The sequence below is a fragment of the Halichoerus grypus genome, chromosome 12, assembly GCF_964656455.1.
Source record: "Halichoerus grypus chromosome 12, mHalGry1.hap1.1, whole genome shotgun sequence".
NCBI classification, from domain to species: Eukaryota; Metazoa; Chordata; class Mammalia; order Carnivora; family Phocidae; genus Halichoerus; species Halichoerus grypus.
This window is the reverse complement of record NC_135723.1, coordinates 69,314,491-69,342,215: the sequence shown is the minus strand read 5'-3', so window position 1 is coordinate 69,342,215 and position 27,725 is coordinate 69,314,491. Positions and strand designations below refer to the sequence as shown.

Sequence of the window (27,725 nt, the reverse complement as noted above, 5' to 3'; positions counted from 1 at the left end):
TGGTGGACGGAGGCCCCTCCCCCACCGTCTATCCTCCCGAATATCGCCTTGGATTCACTTCTCCGCAAGTCCTACCTTCCAGAAAGTGGTGCTTTTCTGTTCAGAGAGTTGTTGCTATTCTTTTCTTCGATCTCCTGTTGAGTTTGTAGGTGTTCAGAATGGTTTGATACCTATCCAGCTGAATTCCTGGAACCAGAGGAAATCCAGGTCTCCTACTCCTGGCATGATTGATTATTAACTCAGTTTCCACCTTCTTCCCTGCCCCAGATGATGGGATGGGGGAGCTGTAAGTTCCAAGCTTCTAACCATCGCTTGGTTTTTCTGGTGACCAGCTTCCATCCTGAAGCTATCCCAGAATGCACCAAGAGTCACTTATTTGAACAAAGATGCTCCTATCACCTAGAAAATTCCAAGGGATTTAGGAGCTCTTTGTTTGGAACTGGGATCATAGACCAAATATTAGAATAAAGGTGCTCCTAGCAATTTATCATGTAGGGAATTACAGAGGCTTTAGGAGCTCTGACTATGGGGACAAAGACAAAATATATATTTCTTATTAGGTCACAATAACACAGTCTTCATATCAACTCCTCGAGGATAGATAATCTTCATTTTAGAGAAGAAGAAGAAATCAAAACATGGAAAATCATGAGGGCTTACCTTGATGCCAGGGGAAAAGGTAGGATCTTTTTCATTCAGACCTGGTTTTGTCTTTATCTCTTCTGGATGAAAATGGGATTTTAAGTCTAACTTTTTTAAAATTCAAAAGTCAGAAAGCTTTTATTCCTATTGCTTGTTAAGGTAAAATTTTTCAGTCTCTTAAATATGGATAGTGGCTTCAAACATAGTTTTCGTTCCAGAAGTCAGGCCTATCTATTGGTGTTAACGCAGCTCCCCCTGAACTGACCTAACAATACTTGGGCTATTCTGCCTCTTCTCTTTGGGTGGGTGAGGAAAGTTTGTAGTTATGGTGGGAGACAGTGAGATGGTACTTTGGCTTTTTTTCTTGAATGTGGCTAAGCCAGGATGGGGGAAGTGTTAGCTGCTTTAGTAAAATGTTTTCCTTGACCTTCTGCTGGCCCTCATACTGAATGAGTCAGACATGGAGGCAAAAGTTTGCAAGGGGCTGTGTAGTTAATCTGTCTATATACAGCTGGGATATATAGTGTCATGAAGACTCTGAAATGAAGGCAGTAGTTTTTTCTGATTTTCACTTATTTATATATATATATATATGTATAAATATATATATATATGTATAAATATATATATATTTATATATGTATTAAAAATTGTTTTCAGTTTACTAGAGCTCAGTAGTTGTTACCATAAAATGTAAAGGCTCCTTAAGGCAATAAGAAACAATTCAGTGCCTGTTGTATGCCTAGTATTCCACCAGGGGTCTTATCTGTCTTTGATTTGTTGGCTTTTTATTCTTTATTGGAAAGTCCAGCCCACTTAGAGGAATTCTTTAAATGCTAAGCTTTATATATGTACACCTCCCTTACCTTTCATATTTCTTGGTGACCATTTATTGCACATGTATTGATTTGAAAATATCTTTCAGATTTCTTTCTCAGCAGTTTTAATTTGTGCATCTTTGCCAAGAAGGGCTTATATTTGTTGCCGTGCACATGCTTTATGGGGCTGTGTTCTTTTTTTCAATAATTGTTTTACTAGAGTCAATAGGAGGCTGGTTAATAGTTTTTCATATGGTAATAGAATTTTCTGAAGCAGAGAAAATGTAATTGTGAAATTTAAAAATAAGCAAACAAAGGCCAGAAGATTTAAGCAGTATATTTCCTGTAAGTACTGTGAACTTTGAAACCAGCAATATGTTTTTGCATTGGGGGAGGTAATAGCTTCAAAAATAAAACATACAATAAAAATATAGATTATAGCAGTAGGCAGTATGCATATAAAGATGCCTATGTGTGTGCATGGTAATATGTGTTCAGTCAGGACTTAGAAGACTAGGTTTTGTCACTCACCAGCTCTAAGAGGTCATTAAACCCCTGTCTGCCTCAGTGTTCTAGTTTGTAATAATACTTACCTTGCCCATCTCATTTCTAAGTATGTGATGAAATTAACTATGTGAAAGGACTGAAAATCATAGAGCCATTAAATTGTGAAATGTTGTTATAAGTCTGTTTATAACCAATTCACCATTGATTGTAGGATCATTTTTTTTTTTTTTTAAAGATTTTGCTTATTTGACAGAGAGAGACACAGCAAGAGAGGGAACACAAGCAGGGGGAGTGGGAGAGGAAGAAGCAGGCTTCCCGCTGAGCAGGGAGCCCGATGTGGGGCTTGATCCCAGGACCCTGGGATCATGACCTGAGCTGAAGGCAGACGCTTAATGACTGAGCGACCCAGGCGCCCCAATTGTAGGATCATTTTAATGAGACTGAGGCCAGGTTCCCAAGATTTTAAAAAAATATTCTTGGGGCACCTAGGTATCTCAGTCAGTTAAGTGTCTGACTTCAGCTCAGGTCATGATCTTGAGGTCCTGGGGTTGAGCCCATGTGGGGCTCTGCGTTCAGTGGGGAGTCTGTTTCTCCCTCTCCCTCTGCCCCCTCTCCCCCACTTGTGTGTGTGCTCTCTCTCTCTCTCAAATAAATAAATAAATAAAATCTTTAAAAAAATATTCTTACATGAGTGTGTGCATGTGTATGTGTAATTTTCCTTTATGATATTAGGCATGTAATGAAATTGAAGGATGGTATTCCAGGCAGATGAATGCCCATGGGAGTTTCCTATTTATGAGAAGTGTTGATATATAGAATTCATTTTAAGAGATGTTTAAAGTGATAAGTAAGTATTGTTACATTAATATATTTAGCCTCACTAAAGGTAGATATTTTTAGAATAATTTGACTTTAGATTTCTTTCCCTTTTTGGAGATGAGAAGATCATGAAATGATATAACAGAGAAAGGCTGATTATTGCTTGTGGTTCTCTAAAATGTTATAATAATCTTATAAGCTTCATATCTGAGCTACACTTTTTTTTTTTTTAAAGATTTTTTTTTTAAAGATTTTATTTATTTATTTGACAGAGAGAGACATAGCGAGAGCAGGAACACAAGCAGGGGGAGTGGGAGAGGGAGAAGCAGGCTTCCTGCAGAGCAGGGAGCCCGATGTGGGACTCGATCCCAGGACCCTGGGATCATGACCTGAGCCAAAGGCAGACGCTTAACGACTGAGCCACCCAGGCGCCCCTGAGCTACACTTTCTTGATAGCTATGCTCCATAACTGATAAACCTTCAACTCTTCTTATTTTCATTTAATATATGGATTACATTTCACTCCTGGCTTTCTTCTGATAATAGCATAAACATCCTAGGATGCACACTGTATCTGCTCTTCTGCTAGAGATTGGAAGTGATGCTGTTACTCCAGAAATGCATTCACTGTTGCTTGCTTGCTTGCTTGCTTGCTTTTTTTTTTTTTTTTTTTTTGAAGATTTTATTTACTTGATAGAGAGACAGTGAGAGCAGGAACACAAGCAGGGGGAGTGGGAGAGGGAGAAGCAGGCTTCCCGCTGAGCAGGGAGCCCAATGTGGGACTTGATCCCAGGACCCTGGGATGGCATCATGACCTGAGCCGAAGGCAGACGCTTAACGACTGAGCCACCCAGGCGCCCCTCACTCTTGCTTTCTGATAGGGCACATACAGGTTATAGTTTATTATTCACCAACCATGAGGAAGAAATGAGTGCATAGGTCCCCAAACCATTGTGGTGGTCATGAGTTGTTCAAGTAATATATAAAAAGCACAGACTTTCTTGGCAGCACGTTAAGACACAGCCTTAACGTTCTCAATACCTTGAAAAAATATGAGAAGTAGCTCACAAGCGATCTGTGACAGAATGGCTGTGAGAGGCTATAGTGTGGACAAGTAACTCAGTGATTTAGGTTATCTCAACTTCTTCGCACAGCAGTGTTTATTTCCTTGCAAGCACTTGTACTCAGTCCTTTGTAAATTGTTATAGGAGATTACTTAAACACTTCTATAGAAATTGTTAACAGTAGCCCTGCCATTGTGCCCCTGATAGCATGTATGTGCAGGACCTGATTAACCACTTACATCCATCGTACCTAAATGGCAGCCGTAATAACTATGTGATGTGTTTGCCATCATTGTACAGTTGAGGAAAGTAAGGCAAAGAGAAGTTGTATCACTTTTCACATAGGTACTAGCAAAGCCACATGTTAAACTCTCTAGAGTCCAAGCTCTTAACCATTACGCTATGCTACTCTCTAGTCATTTAATCGAATTATTGGTTATGTTAAATGTTATTTTGCTTGGAAAATATAGGAGGTACATGCTTCATGTTACCAGTGAGGAAAGTATACCATGGGGCATACTAGTTAATGCTTGGGAGCGTTTGCAGTCAGCACTGTCCGATCATGTGGGAGAGAGAAGTAATCATACACATTTGCAGTTTTTTTCAGTTTGCCTTAGGTTTAGAATGTTGCTTGTGGTGGGTGAAAATGGTAATCCTTCCATTCTTTCTATAATTAGGTAACTTGAAGAGTGAGGCATTTTGGCTGAATTGTGCATTGATTCTATTGGATGCCATGCACTATTATGAACACAGAACACACATTGGAGATTAATATAATGTCATTGTTGACAAGCTACTTAGAGCCTTGTGGTAAGCACTGTGGCCTTTGGCAAATTAATTTCTTATGTGAGTAATTAAGACTCTTGGTCTATAAAATGAAGGGATTATTTTCACAATAAACTGTGCAATGAGTCCTTAATTATGAATTACGTATAACACAAGTATAATAAAATAAAAATTAAGTGGGCATACTCCTACTTGATGCCAACTTAATGCTTCTTAATTAGATACTGAATCTTTTTTTTTTGTTTTTCCTTTTTGCATCAGCTAATAATTTTGTGTGTTGTTAATTCTTAAGTTTTTATTCATGTAGAAAGTTGTTTTAGAAATGTCTTTCAAAAATCATTTGGTAAAAAAAATCAATTTACTGGGAAGTGCAGTATTTGACAAATAGGCTTGTATTTTCTCTAAAGAGAGACTGAGTTTTTAGATGCCATTGCCTAATTATATTAAATTCTGAAAAAGGAAATTCAAGTTATTAAAAATCTTTCTCTGACTAGAGCACTTTGGTAGTGATGTTAATGCTTTGAGAGAAAGCTCTATTTCTAGGAGATTAGAATCTCCTGGGGCTTTTATGACCTAAACTCTGTTATTCTTTGCTGGAATTCTTACTGACTTCATGTATTGTTCATGTGTCTATAGCGTATGGTGCAATAACAGTCCCTCAGCAGGTTATGCTTCCTTCTTTGCCATATAGAAAACAATAGTAGTTCTATATTAAATCTATTGTCAGCACAATGCTTTTTCCAACACTTTACCATGCATTTTCTGCCATTTTGTTAATTTCAAGTTGATTTTAATTAATTTGAGGGTATGTTGCCTTTTAAAAATGTTTTTATTATATAGCATATATAACTCCAGATTGAAGAAGTGTTGACAGAGATAAGAAATTGCATCATCGAGTGTTTCAATTTGTAGATTAAATTCAGTATTGAATCCAACATCAGTAATAAATAAAGCTGCTGAGTTTCTTTTTTTTTTTTTTTTCAAAGAACTTGAAGTTGACTGAATTCTGCTTAGGACCCAGCACTCTGGTGCATATTTGTATTATAAAAGTCTCTTACATTTCGTACTGTTGAGCAAACAGATTTAACAAGTGACCTATATGATTTCTTTATTTTCGCAATATAGTCTCAGCAATACTCATGTTCACAATAATGAGGAAATTCTTCAGGGCCTATATTACTTTCTTGGTTGAGATTAATACTGTTTTCTGTTAAGTCAGAGAAAAAATTACCGAATGCCTGTGCCCATTTTTCACCAAACCCATGTTCCACTCATTCTTTTCTTCAAATTACTGATTCCTTGTTCCTTTCCCAAACTTAACCTTACTTTATTACCTGGCCTTATCTTTTAACTTCTTGATTTAATATTTTTTAGTTACATTTCTGCCTGCTTTTAGTGTAAGCTACCTGATTTTTGTTTTTGTTTTTGTTTTTTGGTTTTTTGAAGCAGCAGGATTGTAATTGAGAAGAAAATTGTTCCTGTTGTTTCTTGTCTAACGAGCATTTTAAGACATACCTTAAGAAAATCCTGGCCTGATCAGGATATTAAGTTTCCTTCAGGATTTTAGGCATCCACCCTTAAATTCTTCTATTATAAACATTATGACTATAGTTTTTAAACATCAAATGTCATGTAATGTGTTTTTCATAAATGTTGGATTGACCATGTTCTCTTTTGAGGTAGAAAAATCTTAAGCCTTGGGATTGGAGGAAGGAAAGCCTTACGTGATTTATGCTCTACAGGTTGTCCCTTAATAGTTCTATTTGCCTTTCTGGGCTTTAAAAGCAAACATTTAAAGTTTTGTTGTGTGATATGTTAAATTAGAAGACCTAAAAATCATTTTCCTTGAGATCAGTGATTCCCAGTATTAGTTTTATGCTACCCCAACAAGTTTCTAATAATTTCAAGGTGGTACAATGTTGAAAATGCTGTAGGGGAAAGTTTAATATGTGGTAATTTTAAATATACATATGTACTGTCTGGCTGTGTTCGTGTGTGTCTTGTATGCACAGTTTTCTTTTCAGAAAAGGGTGGTCAAAGTGCTTGTGACAGAAGTTGATTGCATTTCATTGCTTTACACTTAGAAAAAATTTGGACTCTTAAACGGATTACTAGAGGTCAAAATGGACCAATGAAATACAATCACACACTCAGAAGTTTTTTCTTGCTTTGTGAGCAACTGGAACTACTTAGAATAGCCGATTGTAAGATAAAATCACTGTCTTTTAAATGCTGTGATCGTGTATCTCAAGCTTCCACGTTTCCGTTGTAAGAATCTTTCCATGTACAAGAACACAATTGGAGGCAAAGTGATCCCACTGGTGAAGCAGGAGCTCTGAAGGTAATGACAGGAAACATCAGACCTTGTTACTTAGACGCGCCAGGAAATGGGTGGCTTTGTAGGGTGGTCATTGGTAGAGCTCTTCTGCCTATTAGATCACATTCTCTGCCTTTCCATGTCTACTTCGAAAGCCCTAAATTTCTTCTGGAAATAACTGTCCCAAGCTTTAGTTCTTAAAGGTATTTGCCTCAAGTTTTGTATTGTGGTCTCTTCTTCCAAACAACTATGTTTCTGGCCTTTATGTTCCTGCCATGATCATCTGGAGTAACTGAAGAAGCAAATGTCTCTCTTCTTAAATTGGCCTTTATATCCTTGCCAATCCACCTGTTGGCTGCACATCCAAATTCCCTGGTTTGGAAGTTGCCTTGATTTCTCAGCTTAGTAGTTGGGTCTCCTGGTGGAAGAGAAACTAACAAATTAACCAAGAAAGAGAACTTTCTTTCTTTTTTAGGAAAGGATTCTCAGAATTAGTTTTTGTTTTTTTTTTCTTCTGAGTGCTAATCCATAATACATGTCAAAATATAATTGTTTCAGCATTTTTGCTTGTGAAACTCTAGGTTGCTTTTTAAAACAAATCTTGAATGCAGGCATATATAAAGAAAAAGTCAGGTATGAATATATTTCATCAGGAGTATATATGCATTATTACAGATACTTTAAAAAATCTATATACATCTTTTTTTCTGTACCTGAATTAATTAAGGTGCTTTTAAAATCTAATACAGAAAGTTAAATCAATAACACCAATAAATAAAGACATAGCAAAAGAGTAAAACGACAGGATCTCATAGGAATATGGAAATACTAGTGTACCAGGGTAGCCTTTGATACTTCTTCATGAATTAATTTTGTTATGGGTTGAATTGTGTCCCCACAAAAGATGTTGAAGTCCTAATCCTCACTACCTGTGACTATGACCTTATTTGGGAAAGTAGTCTCTATAGATGACCAAGTTAAGATGAGGTCATTAGGGTGGGCCAAAATCCAATATGACCGTCCCTATACAAAGCAGAAGTTTGGACTCAGAGACACAGGGAACATGCCATCTGAAGATTGGAATTATGCTGCTATAAACTAAGGAAAGCCAAAGATTGCCATTGCTGGCAAACCCCTGGAAGCTAGGAAAGAGGATTGGAACAAATTCTTGCTCACAGCCCTCAGAAGAAAGCAAACCTGAACACACCCTGATTTTGGACTTCTAGTCTCCAGACTATGAGATGGGAAATTTCTATTTAATTTGCCACCCAATGCTTTGTTACGGTAGCCTTAGTAGACTAGCACAGATTTAATTCAATAACACAAAATATAATATCCAGTTAAGAAGCTATAGCAACTTTAGTCTTCGTGTCAGTTGTAGAGTAGATTATTTCCTCATGACTGAATGCAAGGAAAAGCTAGACTATCATTTACAACTTTGCTTGAAAGGTATACAAGTAGATCTTTAAGATTAGATCTGTTTTTCAAATTAAGGATGTCCTTGTTGAGTCAAATCTATATAGCAGTACGGAATATGCAGGGGTAAAAAAAGCAAAATAAATTTAGCCTAGGTCAATAAGTGTATACATTTGCCCAGAAAGAAATGTAAGCTGGCTAAGCAGCAAGTCTCCTTTCTTCTTTAATGATGTGCTGGTTTAAAATGCACTGACCTACTCTCAACCTGTAAGACTGGCTCACATCCAAACCTCCTGTTTATAGATGCTGCTAGGTGGTTTGCTTAGCAACATACTTAATGGGACCACAGGGAATTTGCTTTTCTAGCTAAATAAGTATAGAATGCTCAAATAAAGGAAAGGTTCAGAATAAAAGAAAAAAACTTAAGAAAGCTCACAAGTGAAAACCAATCATGGATAATTAGATCATGTGCAAATAGTTTTTTGTGAATGTGTATTTATAAATAATTTTACTACTCAAAATTAAATCTGTTTTTTACAGAAAACATATCCAGTAGAAAAATAGTTACCAGGTTGCACCAGAAAGGTTTAAACATCCAAAACTCTTTAAATATACCCAAATGAATTTACAAAGAAGAAAACCTTTTTTTTTTTTTTTTTTTTTTACAAATAGTTATTTTTTAATTTAAAAATAATAAATTATGGGGTTCCTGGCTGGCTCAGTGAGTGGAGCATGGGACTCTTGGTCTTGAGGTCATGAGTTCAAGTTCCATGTTGGTCATAGAACCTACTATTTTTTTTTTTAAGATTTGTTTATTTATTTGAGAGAGAGAGAGAGCCTGTGCAGTGGGGAGAGGAGGAGAGGGAGTGGGAGAGAGAGAATCTCAAGCAGGCTTCATGCCAGCGTGGAGCCTGATGTGGGCTTGATCTCACAATGCTGAAATCAAGCCGAAATCAAGAGTCAGTTGCTAATGGACTGAGCAACCCATGTGCCCTAGAACCTACTTTAAAAAAACAAAAAATAAATAGATAAAGCCACCATCTATAATAATAATAATAATAATAATAATAAAATAAAAATAGTATATTATTTTGTCAGTGTTGAGCTTTTGCAGATTGGCACCTTAATGGGGGCTGGGGTCTTCCCAGGGGTGTGAGTGTTAGAAATGATACTAGTGTTAGTTCAAGTCTTTTAGTGTGTGTGTGGAAGAGGCATGGGGTAGACAAAATCATTTGTGCTCAAAGTATACAGTTTTTATAGCCTACAGTTGAGGCCTAGTTGAGAAGAAGGCTTGGAGAAACCTGATTAGAGTTTGGTCAAGCGAAGGATCTTTGTCAAGAATATGTCTAGACTGGGGCTTGGAGACTACTCACAAAGTGTAAGAAAGAGAACTCAAGATGTAGAATCTTCTTTATTTCACAAACATGACTACTGTAAAGAAAAAATCAATTTATAAACAGATAATAGATGCATCCCCATGGAGATTGTGACCACCCTTAGCTGAGAATGGCATTGGGTGATTCTAAATGTGTTTTTACAAAGTTTAGTATATGTGATTGTACTCACATTTCAAAAAATTATTTAAATTCAATTTAATTAACATATACTGTATTACTAGTTTCAGAGGTAGAATTTAGTGATTCATCAATTGCATACAACAGCAAGTGCTCATACTTGAAGTGTCCTCCTTAATGCCCATCACCCAGTTACCCCATCTCATCCACCTCCCCTCTGGCAATCCTCAGTTTGTTTCCTATAGTTCAGATGCCACATTTTTCCTTTTTAATCATGCAAAACTTTTTTATCCCATGTGACTCTACAAAGAGTATGTAGTTACTTGAGGTCATTGCTTCTTGAGATGATTTTAGGGACAAATTCCAATACAAATCTGATCAAATCAAAGTTTATTAAGTTTGTTCAAATTTTATCTCTTCAGGTATTGGTCACTTGTAAAACCCCTTGGAACCATGTGCATATGTGCATTAAGGGAGATGTAGAAGACATATAACAAAAAGCTAGTAATAAACAATTTGTTTACTGATAAGTGTAGAAATACTGGTCTGATCTTACTTTTGGTTTACAATAATTGATTATATGATTTTGATAAGAAGTTTTAAGATGCTGATTCAGAGCAGTAGGCCATCCTTTGGACTACAGTTAGATACATAACAGTTATTGGCTGCAGACTCATATATGATGGAGCTATAGCCTCAGAATTCTACTTGAGGCAAATACTAATATAAAACTTTTTTATTATTAGCACCACGCTCTAACCAACTGAGCTAACCGGCCAGCTGCTAAAACTTTTTTAAAAAGTTAGGTCCTTTACATGAAGTAGAAACATTTTATTTTGTCAAATTGTCTTCTGTATAGACCTGTCAATGGAACTATTTAGTACTAAAATGCATGAATTGCTTCTTGGCTACCAAAAGACAATATTCTATTGGATAGAATTTTTAAAAAACTACAAACTTTGTAGCTAATGAGTATCCTTAAATCTATTAGTATTTTAACCAAATTGGTATTTATTAATGTTATCCATACTGTCCACTTAGAATACTAATTACTCAGATTCTTGAATTCTTAAAGAATGTGTGCTGAAGGGTTGGTAAAATTTGAATATGCCATGATAGGATATCTAATGATTCAGCATTAGCAATTACTCCTGAAGGTTTTTTGATAAATGCCTTTTTCTTTTTCTGGTTTTCTAACAGTTTTTACTGTGACTGGGTGTTGGATTTTTTTTTTTTTAATTTTTTTATTGTTATGTTAATCCCCATGGGTGTTGGATTTTATGAAATGCTTTTTCTGCATCTGTTGAGATTATAATGATTTTTCTCTTTTAACCTGTTAATGTCCTGAATGACATTTATAGATCTTTTAGTGGTAATCCCTTTTGCATTCCTAAAAGTTGATCTTAGTTAAACAAAAGTGTTTTTTATGTGTCACTGGATTTGTTTTTTTTTTTAATATTTTATGCAATATACCTGTATCTACACGCACAAATGAGTTGGGAATATTATTTTCTGCTATCTGGGCATTTTCTGGTTTGTTGTTAAGATTATATTGGCTTTGTAGATTCGGGAAATAAATCACTCCATCCTTTCTCCCCCACCCCCTTGTTTTCCATTCTCTGGAAAAGTTTATTACTGAAATGTTTTGTTTATTGAAAGTCTGATAAAACTTGCACCTGAAATCTCTGATTCTGGTATACTTGCTGTGGAAAGATCTTTTTAAGCTAGTAATTCCATTTCTTTAATAGCTGTAGATATATTTAGATTTTAATTTTTTCTTGAGATTGATTATATTTTCATAAAGATATATCCATTTCATGAAAGTTTCCCAAATTGCTGGAATACAATTATTCATGGAATTATCTTAATGTTTTTAAATTATTATGTCTCAGATTATGTTCTGTTTTTCATTCTTAATACTTATTTGGCCTCTCTCTTTAATTTTTCAAACTCGTCAGAAGTTTATCTGAATTAATTTTGTTTTTTAAAGATTTAACTTTGATCTTAGTGATTCCTTATTTAATCTTTATTTTCTATTTATTTTTTGTTCTTTGGTATGGCCTTTCTTCAACTAACTTTAATTTTATTTTTCACTTTCTAACTTCCTAAGTGCTATACTTAACTCATGAATTTATAGCCTTTATTCTGTCTTAATAAAATATTAAATGTCTTTGAACTTTTAGCAGAGTTCTCTTGGTATATGTGATAATGAGTAAAGAGTCAGTTGGATTACAGATGGATGTTCACTAGTTTACTTGGCTTATTTATAAGCAAAGTGACTTGCTCACCATACAGCCTTAAAACATGTATGATTTAAATTTGAGTATTAGCAGAAACTTCTTATAAACTCCAACTGAAAAATATGGAGATTTCAGTGGATTACTCTGTTATGTCTAAATCCCAACAAAAACATTGATTAAAGATTTGCTAGTGGGATTTATTATTTTTCTTACATATGGCAAGTATACTGAGCATTTTGTTTCTAACTTTTAAAATTTTTTGAATAGCTTTATAATAATATAAACATAACTACTATATAGTTTTATGAATGTAAGTGAAATTTGCCTCCAGTTAATTTGCCATTGTATTTGTTTTGAGATATTTAGTAATAATTTATTCTGTTTGTACATATTTATGAGATGAGGAGGAAACCTCACATCATATCCTCATTGGTCAACTTCAAACAGAATTTTACAAACTGAGTGCTAAAATATCCTTTACAAGTCACATCATTCAGTAAGTGAGGAACCAGACACCTAAAGCCGCACTGTGCAATCTGATCCTACTAGCTATGGAGCATGTGAAATACAGCCAGTCTGCATGGAGGAGTGTTCTAAAGTGTAACATACACGTTGGATTTTGAAAAATCAGTAGAAACAAAAGAATAAAAAACATCTCATTAATAAATTTTATATGGATCACATGTTGGAGTTATAATATTTTGGTTACATTGGATTAAAAAGTATATATCATCAAATTTAATTTCACCTTTTATTTTTACTTTTTTAAAGATTTTATTTATTTGAGAGAGAGAATGAGAGAGAGAGAGAGCACATGAGAGGGGGAAGGGTCAGAGGGAGAAGCAGACTCCCTGCTGAGCAGGGAGCCCCATGCGGGACTTGATCCTGGGACTCCAGGATCATGACCTGAGCCAAAGGCAGTCGCTTAACCAACTGAGCCACCCAGGTGCCCCTATTTTTACTTTTTTAATGTGGCTATTAGAAAACTTCAAACTACATGTATGGCTTACCTTATATATCTATTGGGCAGTGCTGGTCTTCATGTAAGCTTTCATGGCAAATTGGTGAGAAACTGAGAAACGAAACCCAGGCCTGTTGATTCCCTATCTAAGGCAAAAAAAAAAAAAAAAATTTTTTCTTCTCTTCCCTTTTGTTTAGTGAGTTTATTTTTGCTAGCTGAGTGTTTTTTTAATTTGGAGAAGTTAGAAAATATAACAGGAAGGGCTATTGTTTTCTCAAGTAAAACATATGAACCAGATAAAGTGTTAAATTATAAACAGTATGAGCAACATTCAGAACAAGAAAATACTCTTTGTTAGTAGAATGCGTCCCAAAACATTTTAAATTTCAAAACAGGTATAATTTTAAGTGACCAAGTTTAGAACTTCTGAAGGTACATTATGACACTCAGTGAAATAAGTATCTAGATAGTAAGCTTATGCTTATAGGAGAAAATAAGAGTCTCAATTTAATTTTGGTCACACTTATTTCATTGATGGTATAAATTTAGGTGAATCCACAAAGCACCTATTGGAGAAAGGTTAGACCCACCTCTAATTTCAAATTACATTTTATGTTATCCCTGGGCTGAATAGTTTGAAATGGAGGCTTAGATTCTGCTTTATAGAACAGCTTCTTTGTTTTTCAGTTTGATAATTAAAAGAAAAAACTGGAGTAAACAATCCTATTTATTATCTACATTATTCAATAGAATACATATTGTGGATCTTAGAGGAAATGTGTACACAGTATAGCTTCTTACCTGTTTAGAAACAATATCACAGAGTGTTATATAGCATCGATGAATATGGCAATGTTCTAAAATAACTGAAAGCAGTGTGATTTGAAAAATTAGCATTTTGGATAGAAGTTAAATTTGCATTTCATAACAGTTTTTCATTCTAAAATTACACTTAGCAATTGTAAAAGCACATAATTACCTTGAAGCTTAATTACCACTACTTTCTGTATGAAGTGAAAAGTGTTTAGCCGTAAGTGCTGTAATGGATTATATTACACAATTAAAAAATCTCACCCTATGAATTGTGTGTTGACTGTCATTGGTGTTGGGTTTATTTCATATTCAACACTGTTTGGGGATTATCCGTGTGTGTGTGTGTGTGTGTGTGTATGCATCTATCTTCCTATATCTATCTATCATCTATCTATCATCTATCTATCTATCTATCTATCTATCTATCTATCTATCTATCTATCTATCTATCCATTTATTTATCTATCCATTAGACTACTTTGAAGAGTTGGAAATACTGGAATCAGTTTTCTTTGACATGAAAAAAAATGCAATAATCTTATTTTATAGTTTTCTAATTCTGTTCCTAAAATAAAATGTTCATTTTGTAAATAGAATGTGGGTCCAGAGAGCACTCACATACTAGAACACTAATAAGAATTCGGGCAAGCAGTGCTGACAGCAATGTCTTGGAGTGGTGTCATCATTGAGGTTAGATTTTTCCCTGCTTGGGCTACCATGTAGCTGAATAAGTTCATATAAGTATTAAATAACCAATAATATTCTCCAAAAGATGTGCTTGACTATTAGGTTACGTTTTTCTTCTTTATTGGACCCTACAATTATATAATATAATGCTGTTTTCAAAATGGAAAATAAAAGTTCTATCACTTGATAAACTTTTACCTTTCCCCTTCTTTGCAAATTGTGTTCTGTCATGCAGGCAATATCAAATTTTTATTAATGGATACTTAAGATAATTCACAGCAGAGAGAAATTTAAAGAAAATTTTACCAGGAGATAGTTCTAGAAAATGATAGATTCGTTGGACCGATTTCAGTAATACAGGTGCTTCCGAGTAATTGTTCAGAATCACAGCATTCAACAAAAGGCCACTTCTGTAGCCAGAGCAGAGAATTCACACGTAAGCAAATTGTGTTCTGACCATTCGTAATGATTTCTAAGGAGAGCAATTTCATAGTTTTCATCAGTAAAAAGTTTTGGCATACAGAATTTGGCATACAAAATTTGGCATTACAGCATACTACAGGATCATTTTGAATATTAGAAGGGTAAATCTGTCAGAGGACAAAGGTCTTACCATGTGTATGCTCTTTGGTGATGCATGAGGAGGAGAAAATAGTTGTTTCATTATTTATAATGAAAAGTAAATGGTTTTACATCCTTTTATGTTATGCTATTATGTAAGTAGTTATAAAATAATAAAGTAGTTGTGCATGTGAGTCTTTTTATATTTTTAGTGCTATGGTGCTGACTTAGTAGAGTAAAACGAGTTTGATATTTTGTTCCATAATATATTGGGGACCCATGAGATCAAATTCTTTCAAGAACAAGAAAACACTTTTGGGTTTAGAATATCCTGTATGTGCAAGATAGTTAATATTATGATTTTATCTTATAAACTTAAAACCATAACAGTTGATTACAAATCTGCTTCCCTTTTTAACATGAAATGTTCTCCAGCTGGGGAGACTACATTGATGCATTTTTCTAGACAGGAGTTTAGCAATATCATTAAGATTAATGTTGACTTTTAGAAATTTATTTTATGGAAATAGTCAAAGATTACTATACAATAATGTTTATATTGCATTTATTTCTAAATGGCAAGAAGTTGGAAACAACATAACTTCCAGAAAGAAAGTGGTGATTGATTTTTTTTTTTTTTTAAATTATGAGGATGTTCTTGTGTGGAAATGACAACGTTATTTTAAATAGCTCCAAACTGAAAACAAAGAAATATCTGTCTGGAATAGGATTGATAAGTAAGTTGGGCTATAAATTTAAATTTTATAGATCAGTGAAAAGAAATAAAATATTACAACACAGAGAGCATGTGTAAATTTCACAGGTATGATCTGGAGCAAAAGACATCAGGCACACAGAGTACATCTCATGTATTTCTGTTTATATGAGTTCAAAGACAGGCAAGGTTAATCTGGGGTGTTAGAAGTGGAAATTTTTGTTGCTGTAGGAGAGGGATAATGACTGGGATTGGGCCTGAGGGAGGTTTGCTGCAATGATGTATTCAAATGTGTTCATGTCAGGAAAAGACATCCAAGCTATGCTTAAAATGTGTACATTTTTCAGTATTTACGTTCTGCAACAGTGAAATGTTTTTTAAAAGTAAATATGTATTATTTGAGTTCAGTTGAAAATATGCATTGTGATGGAAAACTATGGACAATTATGTACATATAGAAAGACCGAATGTAAGTGAAAGGCGTTCTGGTGAAACAATTCTTACTGACGCTTTGGCATTTCGGGTGGGTTAGGGATTGGTTAGAAGAGACCATAGCTTACTCACTATGAAGTCCCAATTTAGTTAGCCAAAGTTTCAGAATTTCACAAAAGGATAGTGCATACTTAGAAAGGGTCTAAATACTGTTTCTTTTAGAGAGGATATTTCTTAGCCCCTTGGTTTCCTAGTGGATAAACAGCTGCCAGTCATATTCTCCCCCCAGACAGAGCCAACCAGAGTTGAATGTTATGCTCCAGCTTTGCTACCGCCCTGGTATTCCAGGGACATATGTCACCCCCACCCTCCCACCCCCAAAGAAAGGACATGTTCTCTGCGCTTCTGCATAGGGAAATATTACAGTTTTGACTCTTGTATTTCTTAAACTGGCAAACAGGAAGGCCGTATTCATCCTAATCCTGGGGAAGAAGGCAGATTTATTACACCTACATCTCCGAATATATCTCTTCCCCCAGCATAGTTTTAATAAGAACTAATTTACAGTGATTTTTATATTACAACAGTCTCCTTTGTGAAATGTAAACGGAAACTGCTACTCAGGAGTTTATTGATTATCCCCAGTTCACAGCAGTTAAGATTCAGAACACCGAGTCTCTGTATTCCAATGAAAATTCCTTTCTGTAGATAGTGTTGCTTGTCTTGGTCCATCATTACCATTTTCTCTTTTCTGAAATTAATTTGAAAGTCAGATTTAGCAACTTTAGTGATAAAAGGGGATTTTATTTTCATGTTGACGTATGGGCTTTCTTGGTGTTATTTTTCTTACTGTTCTTTAAAAATAAAATTCTGTTTGCTGATGTGATGCTTATAATTCTTATTAGGCAAATCCTAAGCAATATATCCATGGTCGATAATAATGCTAATGCCCATCTATCTACCGTTATTTATGTTTCTGAAAGAACTTTAAAAATCTAAGTGAGAAATAAGTAGCTAGCCAATCAGTACATGATAAATCAGAAAAGATAAGGCAGTAGTTAGAAATTTCCATTAAAAGTATTTTAGAGTAGTTTTAATTTCATTTTTAACTTCCTTTTTTAGCCAACTATTGAATATAATAATGTGGAACAACAGGGCATATGCATCTTTAATTTTCATAGACTAAGAAACAAGATTCAGTAATGAATGAATTATTGTACTGTGAAATTAGTGGGGATCCTTTTCTTTTTCATGAAAAGCAAAAAGCAATGATACATGAGAGTCTTGTTAGGATGAATCTGACTGGGAGAATAATTTGATGAAATGTGAAGTCCATCTGCAGTGCAGTTTCTAGTCCAAAGAATTTGAGTAAGTGTTAGGAAATACGAATTTGTTTCTGCTTCATCTAACTAGATTTGGTACAATGGGGTGTGCAGTTAGGGGGAAAAATTCCCTGGTACTTAATAAGGCAATAATTCATGCTGAATGGATATGAGCAGTCATTCAGTGAAAAATTGATTTTTATAGTGTCCTAGACTTGGTAACTTTTGGAGATTTGTGTGCTTATTGTGTAAGTACCATAAAGAAAATATATAGTTTCATTAAAAGGTGAACACATTTTTTTCTGGACTTCATATATATTTGTTAAAAGTTTAACCATTTTTCTTTCTTTCTTTTTTTTTTTAAGATTTTATTTATTTATCAGAGAGAGAGAGAGAGAGGCAGAGGCAGGCAGAGGGAGAAGCAGGCTCCTTGCTGAGCAAGGAGCCCGATGTGGGACTCGATCCCAGAACCCTGGGATCATGACCTGAGCCGAAGGCAGACGCTTAACCGACTGAACCACCCAGGCGTCCCAAAAGTTTAATCATTTTTCATTTGCAGTTTTAGATGTTCTATAGTCAAGAACAATGTAGGTAAAGAAATAACATGGCTCCAGAGTTCACTGATTTCTCTTAGTCAAGAGTGGATTTATGCATAAACTAACTAATTTTCATCCTTAGCAAGAGAGGTTTAGTTTTACATTGTGAATCAAGACATCCTTTAGCATTTTGAAAGGTTACAAAGTCAAGATTACTCATCAGAAAGTTAGATTCATTGTTGAGTATGTCGTATATCAAAATACAGCACTAATTCTACATAGTAGCCTAGTGTTTATTTTTAGAGCATGTTATAATCTGTAAAACAAAGAATTCATCTTTAGTGTGGGTATAATGCCTTGTGTTGACATTTAATAAGAGAAGTTTGAGTACCTATAAATTCATCTGCTTTAAAATTTCCAAAGTTGTGATGACTTTTAGATATTGCTTTGATGAGAGCTTTCTTTTAAAAGTGGAATAACTAGCTGTTTGCCCTCAGGCAGTACTTCCAAACATAGAAAATGCTCTCTTAAGGAGATGTGATTATTTTCCTCTCCTTGTAATATATATTTTCTTAAATGCCTTTAAAATGATTTACAGTAAAGCTGGAGGGTTTTGCATTTACATTTAATTCAGAAACACTACACACACAAAATATTACTTTGGAATTTGATATCCATTTGTCCAAATTAAAAAAAAATGTGGTTTTTTTGGTTTATTTTTTTAATTCTTTTTTTTACCCTGCACTGTGCTAATAATCCCTAGGATACTAATAATAAATTATTCCTAATGTGTTAGCTCACAATCCAGTATAGACAGTAATTTAAAAAGAGAAAATGAAGAGGTGGGATCAGAAGAAAGTAAAATAGACATAGATGGTTTTTGTAGTAAACCTTGAAGAAAATGAAATAATGGCCTTTTTGTCCATTAGGAAGTGTTAAGTTGTGGAAAAGGGACACAGAACATCCTACTAGCATCTGCTTTGTTCTGGTAGAAAGTTTTATGGGCAGAGCTGAAACTAAGTAAGTAATCCTGTTCATTAGGGACAGTGATGAAGGAATGGTTTTTTGTATGCGTAGCTATTACTTTTTACTATACCAGGCCAAGGAAGTTAAGATTTACTTTCCTAAAATATTTTCTACTGGAGAAATTGCCAGCGTGAGAAACAAACAGTGCTAACATGGGATGTATGCAGTAACAGAGGTGTGCGTAGGATGCAGTGGGAGGAATGAGCACCACACATGTGCTGAACTGAGGAGGAGCCTATGAAGTTACACCTACGAGGCAAGGGAGTGTAAATAAAGCCAATATGGTGGTCATTTTAAGTACTCGTGAGTACCTAACCCCCAGCTTCAATCATTCCACTTGATTCCTCTCCTCCAAGATTTTTTTTAAAGCAAATCCAGAAATGTGATATCACTTCATCTGGAAGTATTTCTATCTGTATCTATAAAAGGTCTCTAAAACATAGCCATCATATCATTGTCACTCCTAAAACTTTGATGATCATTCCTTAATATCAAATATTCAGTGTTCAAATTTCCATGATTACCTAATAAATGATTGTTTTGTTTTTTACAGTTGCTTTGTTCCAGTCAGGATCCTAAACAAGATCCATATTTTGCATTTTGATTTGTCCTTTAAGTATATTTTAAAATCCATAACTTAGTCTTTTTTTTTTTTTTTCTCTCACTACAATTTACTTTTTGAAGAAACCAAGTTAGTTGCCTTGTAGAAGGTTTCTCACATGTTGGATTTGCTGATTAAATCCCTATATGGTCATTGAACCTATTTCTCCATGCCATGTATTTTATGTAAGCCACTAGTTAGATCTTTCTAGGTATTTTAAAGATTTGGAAAAAAGAATGAAAAATCAAGTGGATTATCCCCGATGGGTATCAGTAGAACTGAGGCTGTTCCTCTCTCAATTATTTAAAGCTAACAAATGCTGGTTGAATCTTCTGTATGCCGAGGTACACTGACAGGTGGCCTTGGCATTACAGAGATCAATAAAATTCCATTTCTCTTTTCAAGTGCTTATAATACTTATAATAGCTTCCCATGATACAGGAGCAACACTGGCCAGCTTGCTCAGGACTCCCTGGGACAATTTTCTCTATAACATCCTGACCCTACCACAGGCAGACAGAGAAGCTCTCTAGTAGGAAACAGCTTTTCCTATACAGGAAAGGCCATCATTGCTTATAACCTTGCCAGACATCCGGAATGAACTGTGGCTAATGAAGTGGCACAGTTGGTCATGTGGAAGCCATGCAGAAGAGCAGGTGACCCCAAATAATCTGTTAGGAGACCAGGGAGAAAACTGAGCTCAAGCAAGAACAGTACAGGGATTTAAACAAATCTGATTATTTCTCTGAGAAAGGATAGCAGTAAGGCTTATGTTCCTGCCATAAAATGAATATATACATACGTATGTCTGTAGACACACATACATATTTATATAGATAGTGTTTTTACTTCAAGGGTGCAAAATTACATAGCAATGAATATCTTGAGTGCTTAGAGGACAAACAGTGCAGAAAATATCCAAACCTTGCCTCTCCTTAGTTGGCTTTGTTTCGTGTTTGAAATGAAAAGCCAGCTCAGTGGCAGAGCCAATTAAAGCAAAGGTCTGTCAAACTCAGTCCCAAGGACTCAGTTGGAAGTGTGGTCCAAGTTTGTACTGTCGAGATGAGTGGTTTGTTACATGATCTTAAAGGTAACAGCAGATAATGTACTCTTTAATGCCAGGAAGTTCATTTGACTGTTGTGGAAAGGGGACAGCCGTGGAGGGGGGTTTGTCCGTGTCTCGGAACGAGGGCCCCTAGACCCACTGCTTAGGGATGAGAGGACACCCGTGTATCTTGGAGATGATTGGGAGATTAAGGAATTGTTTGAAGAGATGATGAGAGGCCATATTTGAAAATTCAAAATCTACATATCTGTGGTGACTTATTATCAATGCCTTCATCAAACTTTAATGCGGTATTTAACCCTGGAAAGAGGTCATTGTATTCTGTTTGCTTTTCATGTCATGGGTGACATTTTAAGTTTCCTTGAAAGTTCCCACATGGTAAGGGCAGGTGTGACAAAGTCAAATAAAACAAAGTAGTCTTGAAAATAAAAATAAAAATAAAAATGAAAAGTAAAATAAAATTCTGCTGAGGTTTGGCTTTCTTACATCTAAATTTATCGGCAAACTGACAAAGTATTACCTCATGGACTACGAGAATCACTAGTTGTTTGGATGGTTTCAATAGAAAAGTGGACTAGTTGTTGGTGCCACCTGGTCCCCCAAAGAAAAGTAATCTTGAGCATAAAGTGATCCCCTCTTTTTTCATACACATGATTGCAGAGGACTCAAATATCTATGTAATACTTTATTTATTATAAGAGAGGGAGAGAAGAGGGAGTGCAGAGGGAGAATCTCAAGCAGACTCCATGCCCAGCACAGAGCCTGATGCGGGGCTCGATTGATCCTACAATCCTGAGACTGTGACTTGAGCCGAAATCAAGAGTCGGACGCTTAGGCAGCTGAGCCACCCAGGTGCTCCTATTTAACACTTTATTAGTTTTGTTACAGTCATTATTTAAAATCACATATATATAATTTATTAATTTAAATGGTTTTTATCTTGTTATACTTTATAAAGAACGTTTCACTTTTCTATGTGCATCTTCAACACCAGTGTTTTCCGTGCTAGAGCGAGCCATGCTGAGTGATTCAGTAGTGTTTCCGAGTGCATCATCTTCTTTTCTAAGCTGAGTTCCAACACGATATTCTAACTGGAAATTATATTCCAAGCTCTAAGAACCTATTTACAAAACATGAAGAAATTGTTTTTGTTGTTGTTGTTGTTGTTGTTGTTTTTCCCATTCTCCCTGTGGTATATGTTTGTGCTATCTTCAACATAACTGCTTATTGTGTTGCTTTTAATGTGCTATTCAAAGGTTTTTATTACAGAAGCAGCATGGCATGTGGTTAAAAACACAGGCTCTGGACCCGGTCAGCCAAGGTTCGAATTTCACCTCCACCACTTATATCTGTGACCTTGGCCTCATTAATCTGTTTAGTTTTTCTTTGCAGTTAATGATAATGCCAACTTCCTAAAGTAGCTTTGAGAATTCAGTGAGTTATTCCACACAAAATACTTAGAACAACTGTATGTGTTTGATAACTAAGAATAAGCATTTGATAATAAATAAACTAATATAAGCACTTGGTAATAATACTATTCTACACACATGCACCCCTCTACGATTTGCATTTGTGAGATCTTATACCCGGAAGTAATTTCTAGAATGAATAAAGATGGAAGTAAACAAATCTGTCATGTGGCCTTTGTTAAGCTCAAACTACAGAAATTAAGTTTTTTTAATGTTAATACGTCTTTATATGATATTTTTGCTCCAGATAACTGTCACCTACTGAAATGTTTTAAAAATAACTTTATCGAGATATAATTCATATACTATACATTACACACTTTTTAAAGTATAATAATTCCGTTTTTGTATACTCACACATTTGGGTAGTTACCACCACTGTGTAATTTCAGAGCATTTTAATCACCCCAAAGGGACACCCATTCTCTTTAGCATTTGTTCCCTGTTCTGTTCTCCCCGCTGCCTTGGCAAGCACTAATTTGCGTCTTCTGGGTTTATATGAAGGATTGCCCCGTTCTGACCACTTCATACGAGTGGAATCACACAGTATGTAGTCTGCGGTGACGGCTTCTTCCACTTGGTGTCTTTTTAAGGTTCCTGATGTCGTAGCGTGTGTCAGAACTTCATTCCTTTTTATTGCCAGATAGAATTACATTGCATAGACCCACTAAATTTTGTCTTTTCCTTACTTGATAGAGACCTGGATAATTTCTACTTTTTCCCCATTATGAATAATGGTGCTGGGCACACTGGTGTAGAGGTTTTCGTGGGGACATTCTGTTTCCAGGTCTCAGGGGATTACCGGATCATATGATAACTCTGTGTTTAACCTTTTCAGGAAATGCCAGCTTGTTAACCAGAGAAAGACAATTACCATATCCTTCTCTCATATGTAGAATATAAGAAACAAGGCAGAGGACCGTAAGGGAAGGGAGGGAAAACTGAATGGGAAGTCATTAGAGAGGGAGACAAACCATGAGAGACTCTTAACTATAGGAAACAACCTGAGGGTTGCTGGAGGGGAGGTGGGTGGGGGGATGAGGTAATTGGGTGATGGGCATTAAGGAGGGCACATGATGTGATGAGCACTGGGTGTTATAAGCAACTGATAAATTATTGAACACTACATCTGAAAATAATGAATTGGCTAATTGAATTTAAATAAAAAAAATGAAAAAAAATTCCCCCCCACCTCAAAATAAACAAACAAACAAAACAAAAACAACCACACACACAAAAAAACCTGATGGGGCTAGCTCGCCTTTGGAAAGCACTTCTCTCAAAGTCACCCAGGTCAATTGTTTCTTTCTTATCTGCTGTTTCTTTATGCAGCCAGTCCTCCAGAACTCCCATCCTCTGTGGGCTTCAGGCATTTTACCTCAGCAACCTTCAAATAAGTAGCAGTATTTTGGATAGTAAGAAAGGGGGAAAAGAAGTGAAAACTATGCGAGGACAAGGGAAGGGGTGATTCTCGGGTTATACAAGTTGTATTTGAGCTAGTCTGCCAGTCAGCATTATCATCAGCTTCTCTGTGGAAGGTATGATTTTTCCCTTAGCAAACACTCTAAATATATCCACTTCCGGCTTGTATGGTTTCTCAACTCTAAGATCCACGAGGGCAGAGATGGTGATCTGTCTTGCTCACTGCTATATTCCCACTACTTACTGTCGTGACTGGCAAATAGGCACTAAATAAATATTTGCTAGCTTGGAATTTAAATTGAATGAGGCTGCATTGTGTTTGACTTAGAATTGTAGGAAAAGGAATAGTTATTCAGGAGAATCTAGCACATGGGAATGCATAAAGAAGTGTTATTTGTGCTCATAGTTTGGGCTCTGCTTTTGTCTAGTAAATGTAGATTTTGTCATAACAGGGTGGGTTTGCCTCGCAAGTAAAATTGCCTTATAACAATACAGAGATTTCGTTAGTCCAGCAAGTAAATCTTGTCATTTGACATGGTTGCAATGTATAACTATGACACTAATACTGAAATAATAATTTTTAAAAAAACGTTTTCCAAAATGGAGCAGGGTAAAGAAAGAATAAAATAAAACTATTTTAGAGCTTAAGTTATATCACTAGTTTGTGCATAAGAGTTAGGCACTTAGAATATATAGTATCTGAGTTGGTTTCTCTCTAAGGCACAAAATGATTACTACTGTTATCATTTAAAATGAGAATGCATTTTCCACCAGTAGATAGCTCCATAGATATCCCAAGTCTCATAATGGCCCTGATAAAGGATCAGTTACTGGGTGTGGTTTCAATTTACTTTCATGTCCTTGAATTGTGAGAGCCATTTTCATTAAAGCTATTATTCCTTCTCTTGACTTCAGTAAGGAGTGTCTGTAAAGAATGCTTTCATTTGACACCAGTGGAACAGGAGATTTGGAAGCAAAGGAAAATAAATTTCTAAAAAATAAATATTTGTAAAATGATCTAAGGTGAGTTTTTAAAATGTGGACGGGATAGAACATTTCTATTTTTCTTTAAAAAAAAATATGATCCAACCATTATTGCCCATTTACTGGGACTATCTCGTCAGTACTTTTAGGGTAGCCAAGGTGTTGTGAATCTATTTCTGGACGTTTTGAAAGAGTCAGTGCTGCACGGTCGGTAGTTATGGGTATTTACTCCACTTATTTAGCTTGGGAAGGGGGTTGGGGAGATGGGATTCGTCAAACATGTATCAGAACAGTAAGTTACTTTCTGATAGTTATATATTATCATGATTATACACTGTGTCACCTCTTTGTAACATCAGCGCTTTTGCTTATTTCTCATTTGTAGAATAAAATAGTTGTTCCTGATGATGGATTTTTTTATGACTTTGTGTGGTTTTTTTATTCGTAAACATTGTTCTGTCTTTTTTGACCTCAAAACAAACATAAACATCAAATAACTGGAGCTTACACCAAAGTTAAGAATTATGGTACTTCAGCTGCTGAGTAATTGTAAACTTTGGAAATATATACTTCTCTTAAACCTAAAAAAACAAAAAAACCCCACACAACTCTGCAGTGTAGGCAGTAGTATAGGGCAGGTTATGTTCTGCTTTCTGTTCGTAACAACAAAGATGTTACGATCTAAAAATAAAATCAGTATGATGAATTTCAATGGCAACAATGAAGGTTTTGGGGCCAGGAGAGTTGTTCATCTAATAGGGGGCACTGCTTTCTCCTGTCCTCAGGTACAGAATATTGTTCCATTTTAAGCCATTGAGGTAGAAGGGCTTTATATTTCAAATTGCAAGCTAATAAATGCTCTTTTTCTCATTAACACACATGATCTCTATGATTTATGCTCTCATGCATACTGGCCCAGTTTCTCAGTCTCTGTTAATAGATGTTGAGAATCTCTGTTTAATGTGGATTATTTTCTAACCAAACGCCTGCAAATTCACAAAAGATATTCATTGTAGTGATCTGCTTGTCCTGTTCAGGGAAGAAAAATATCAGAATGAACTCAGCTTGCTGTGCCTTTTCTGATTTCTTCAACATGTGTCTAAAATGATTCCATTTATAGTAATTGTACAGGCAGCTTTGTCATGCTTCTGATACTAGAGATAATACATGAGTTTCTTATTTCAAATAATAAGCTATTTGCTATTCAAATAACAATTAGTAGAGCTGGAATGAGAAAGACAGATGAAGGATAACTGATAATTAAGTTTAGAGGGCTCTGTCCTATTTTATGTTCTTAATTTATGGTGAATTAAATATTCTCATATTGTCTTGCCTTCTTTGACACAGATGGCTATGGAATTTGGATTTAATTCCAAATCCATAATGTCCACAGTAAAGTCCTAGAAAATGATAATAAATGCATTCCTAAATCTGCATAATTAATTAACAGATTGAGTTAATTTTTAGTTTGTTAAAGTTAGTGAAAAAGATAATTTAGAGAACAGAGTTTTAGCAAAACATGCAGCTGAAGGCAGGCTAATACTATAGCCTTTTTTTCTTTCCCCATCATTTGACTATTAGATTATCATTTTACTCTCATTAACATAAGGATGTTTGTGATAGCCCTTATTTTGACCAATCTAAGAGGTGATAATTTTGGCAACTGGCAAAATCACTTGTAATTGGGCAAATGAATAAAGCAGATTTTTTCAAACTCACAGAATTACAGAACATTGAAGTCATAATGTTGCTAAGTTGATCATCCAATTCAATTCCTTAGTTCCGGAGGGAACTAAGACCCAGTGAGATACAGTGATTTGTCACAGATATATTGCCAATTTAGTTAGAAGCCAGACTAGAAATCAGTTTTTAATTTTTTTTTGTTTTTGTTTTTGATGACCTCAATCTTTCTCTTAATTCATTCCTAATAAGAATGTATTTATTTCTTAATTAAGGTAAAGGAGAAAGTAGTGAAATTTGCCAAATACAATAGAGGGAAGATGTTATCTAATAAAGAATTCAAATAGTCTTTGTCTGAGGTTTCTGGTACAGATGAGTGACTTGGTTATTTATGAGCTTCTTGCATAACATCTGAAGTTATGTTAATAAAGTGACTGATGGTGGGCTTCTAGATAGCATCAGGATGGGGGCTGGTCATGCTGGAAAGACCAACCATTTGATTAGAATGTTGGGGCTTTGAGACACATGATATCATGTCAACCTCCCAACCTCCAAGGAGGTATGGTAGGTTGGAGATTGAGTTAAGTCATGTGACCAAAATCCCAATAGAAACCCTGGACACTGAAGCTCAATGGAGCTTCTTAGTTGGTGAACACATTGTTGTACTGGTAGGATGACATGCCCTAATTTCATAGGGAGAAGGCACAGAAGCTTGGGGGTTTGGAACCCTTCAAGACCTTGCCCTGTGTGGCCCTTCATTTGGGTGTTCTTTTTGTATTCTTTATAATACAACTGTGAGGAGCCTGGGTGGTGCAGTTGGTTCGACCGTCCAACTCTTGGTTTTCGGCTCAGGTCATGATTTCAGGGTCATGGGATCAAGCTCCATGTCAGGCTCCATAATCAGTGTGGAGTCTGCTTAAGATTCTCTCTCCCTCTTCCTCTGCCCCTTCTTCTCTGCCTCTCTAAAACAAAAAAATAAATCTTAAAACAAAATTATAATATAACTGTAATTGTAAGGATAGCACTTTCCAGAGTTCTGTGAGTCATTCTAGAGAGTTCTCAAACCTAAGCATGGTCATTCAAAGTCCCCACATTTGTAGCTATTTGATCAGATATGCAGATGACTTGAGAGCCTACTTATGGCTGGCTTCTGAAGTAGGGCAGTCTTGTGAAGACTGAAACCCTTAACTTAGGGGGTCTGTGCTAACTGCAAGTGCTTACCATCACTACTGAAATGTATTTCAAAATGCCCATTGGGGTTGGTGTCAAAACTGAAGCACCAGAACATATATGCAGTGCAACTCCCCAGTACTCCATGTGACCT

The 27,725-nt window shown here is 35.5% G+C and overlaps 1 protein-coding gene across 4 annotated transcripts in view; it reads left to right on the top strand.

Annotated features, from left to right (window-relative positions):
• IMMP2L (inner mitochondrial membrane peptidase subunit 2) overlaps nucleotides 1-27,725 on the top strand; it is an 861,167-nt gene that overhangs the window by 364,284 nt on the left and 469,158 nt on the right. The window contains exon 5 of one of the 4 annotated variants that reach the window (XM_078059475.1): nucleotides 4,528-4,704. The exons of the other annotated variants lie outside the window; for them this stretch is intronic. Within the exon in view, the coding sequence (XP_077915601.1) occupies nucleotides 4,528-4,531 (4 nt within the window). The 3' untranslated portion in view covers nucleotides 4,532-4,704. Of the gene's footprint in view, nucleotides 1-4,527; nucleotides 4,705-27,725 lie in introns of those variants that run through there. 4 annotated transcript variants of the gene reach the window in all.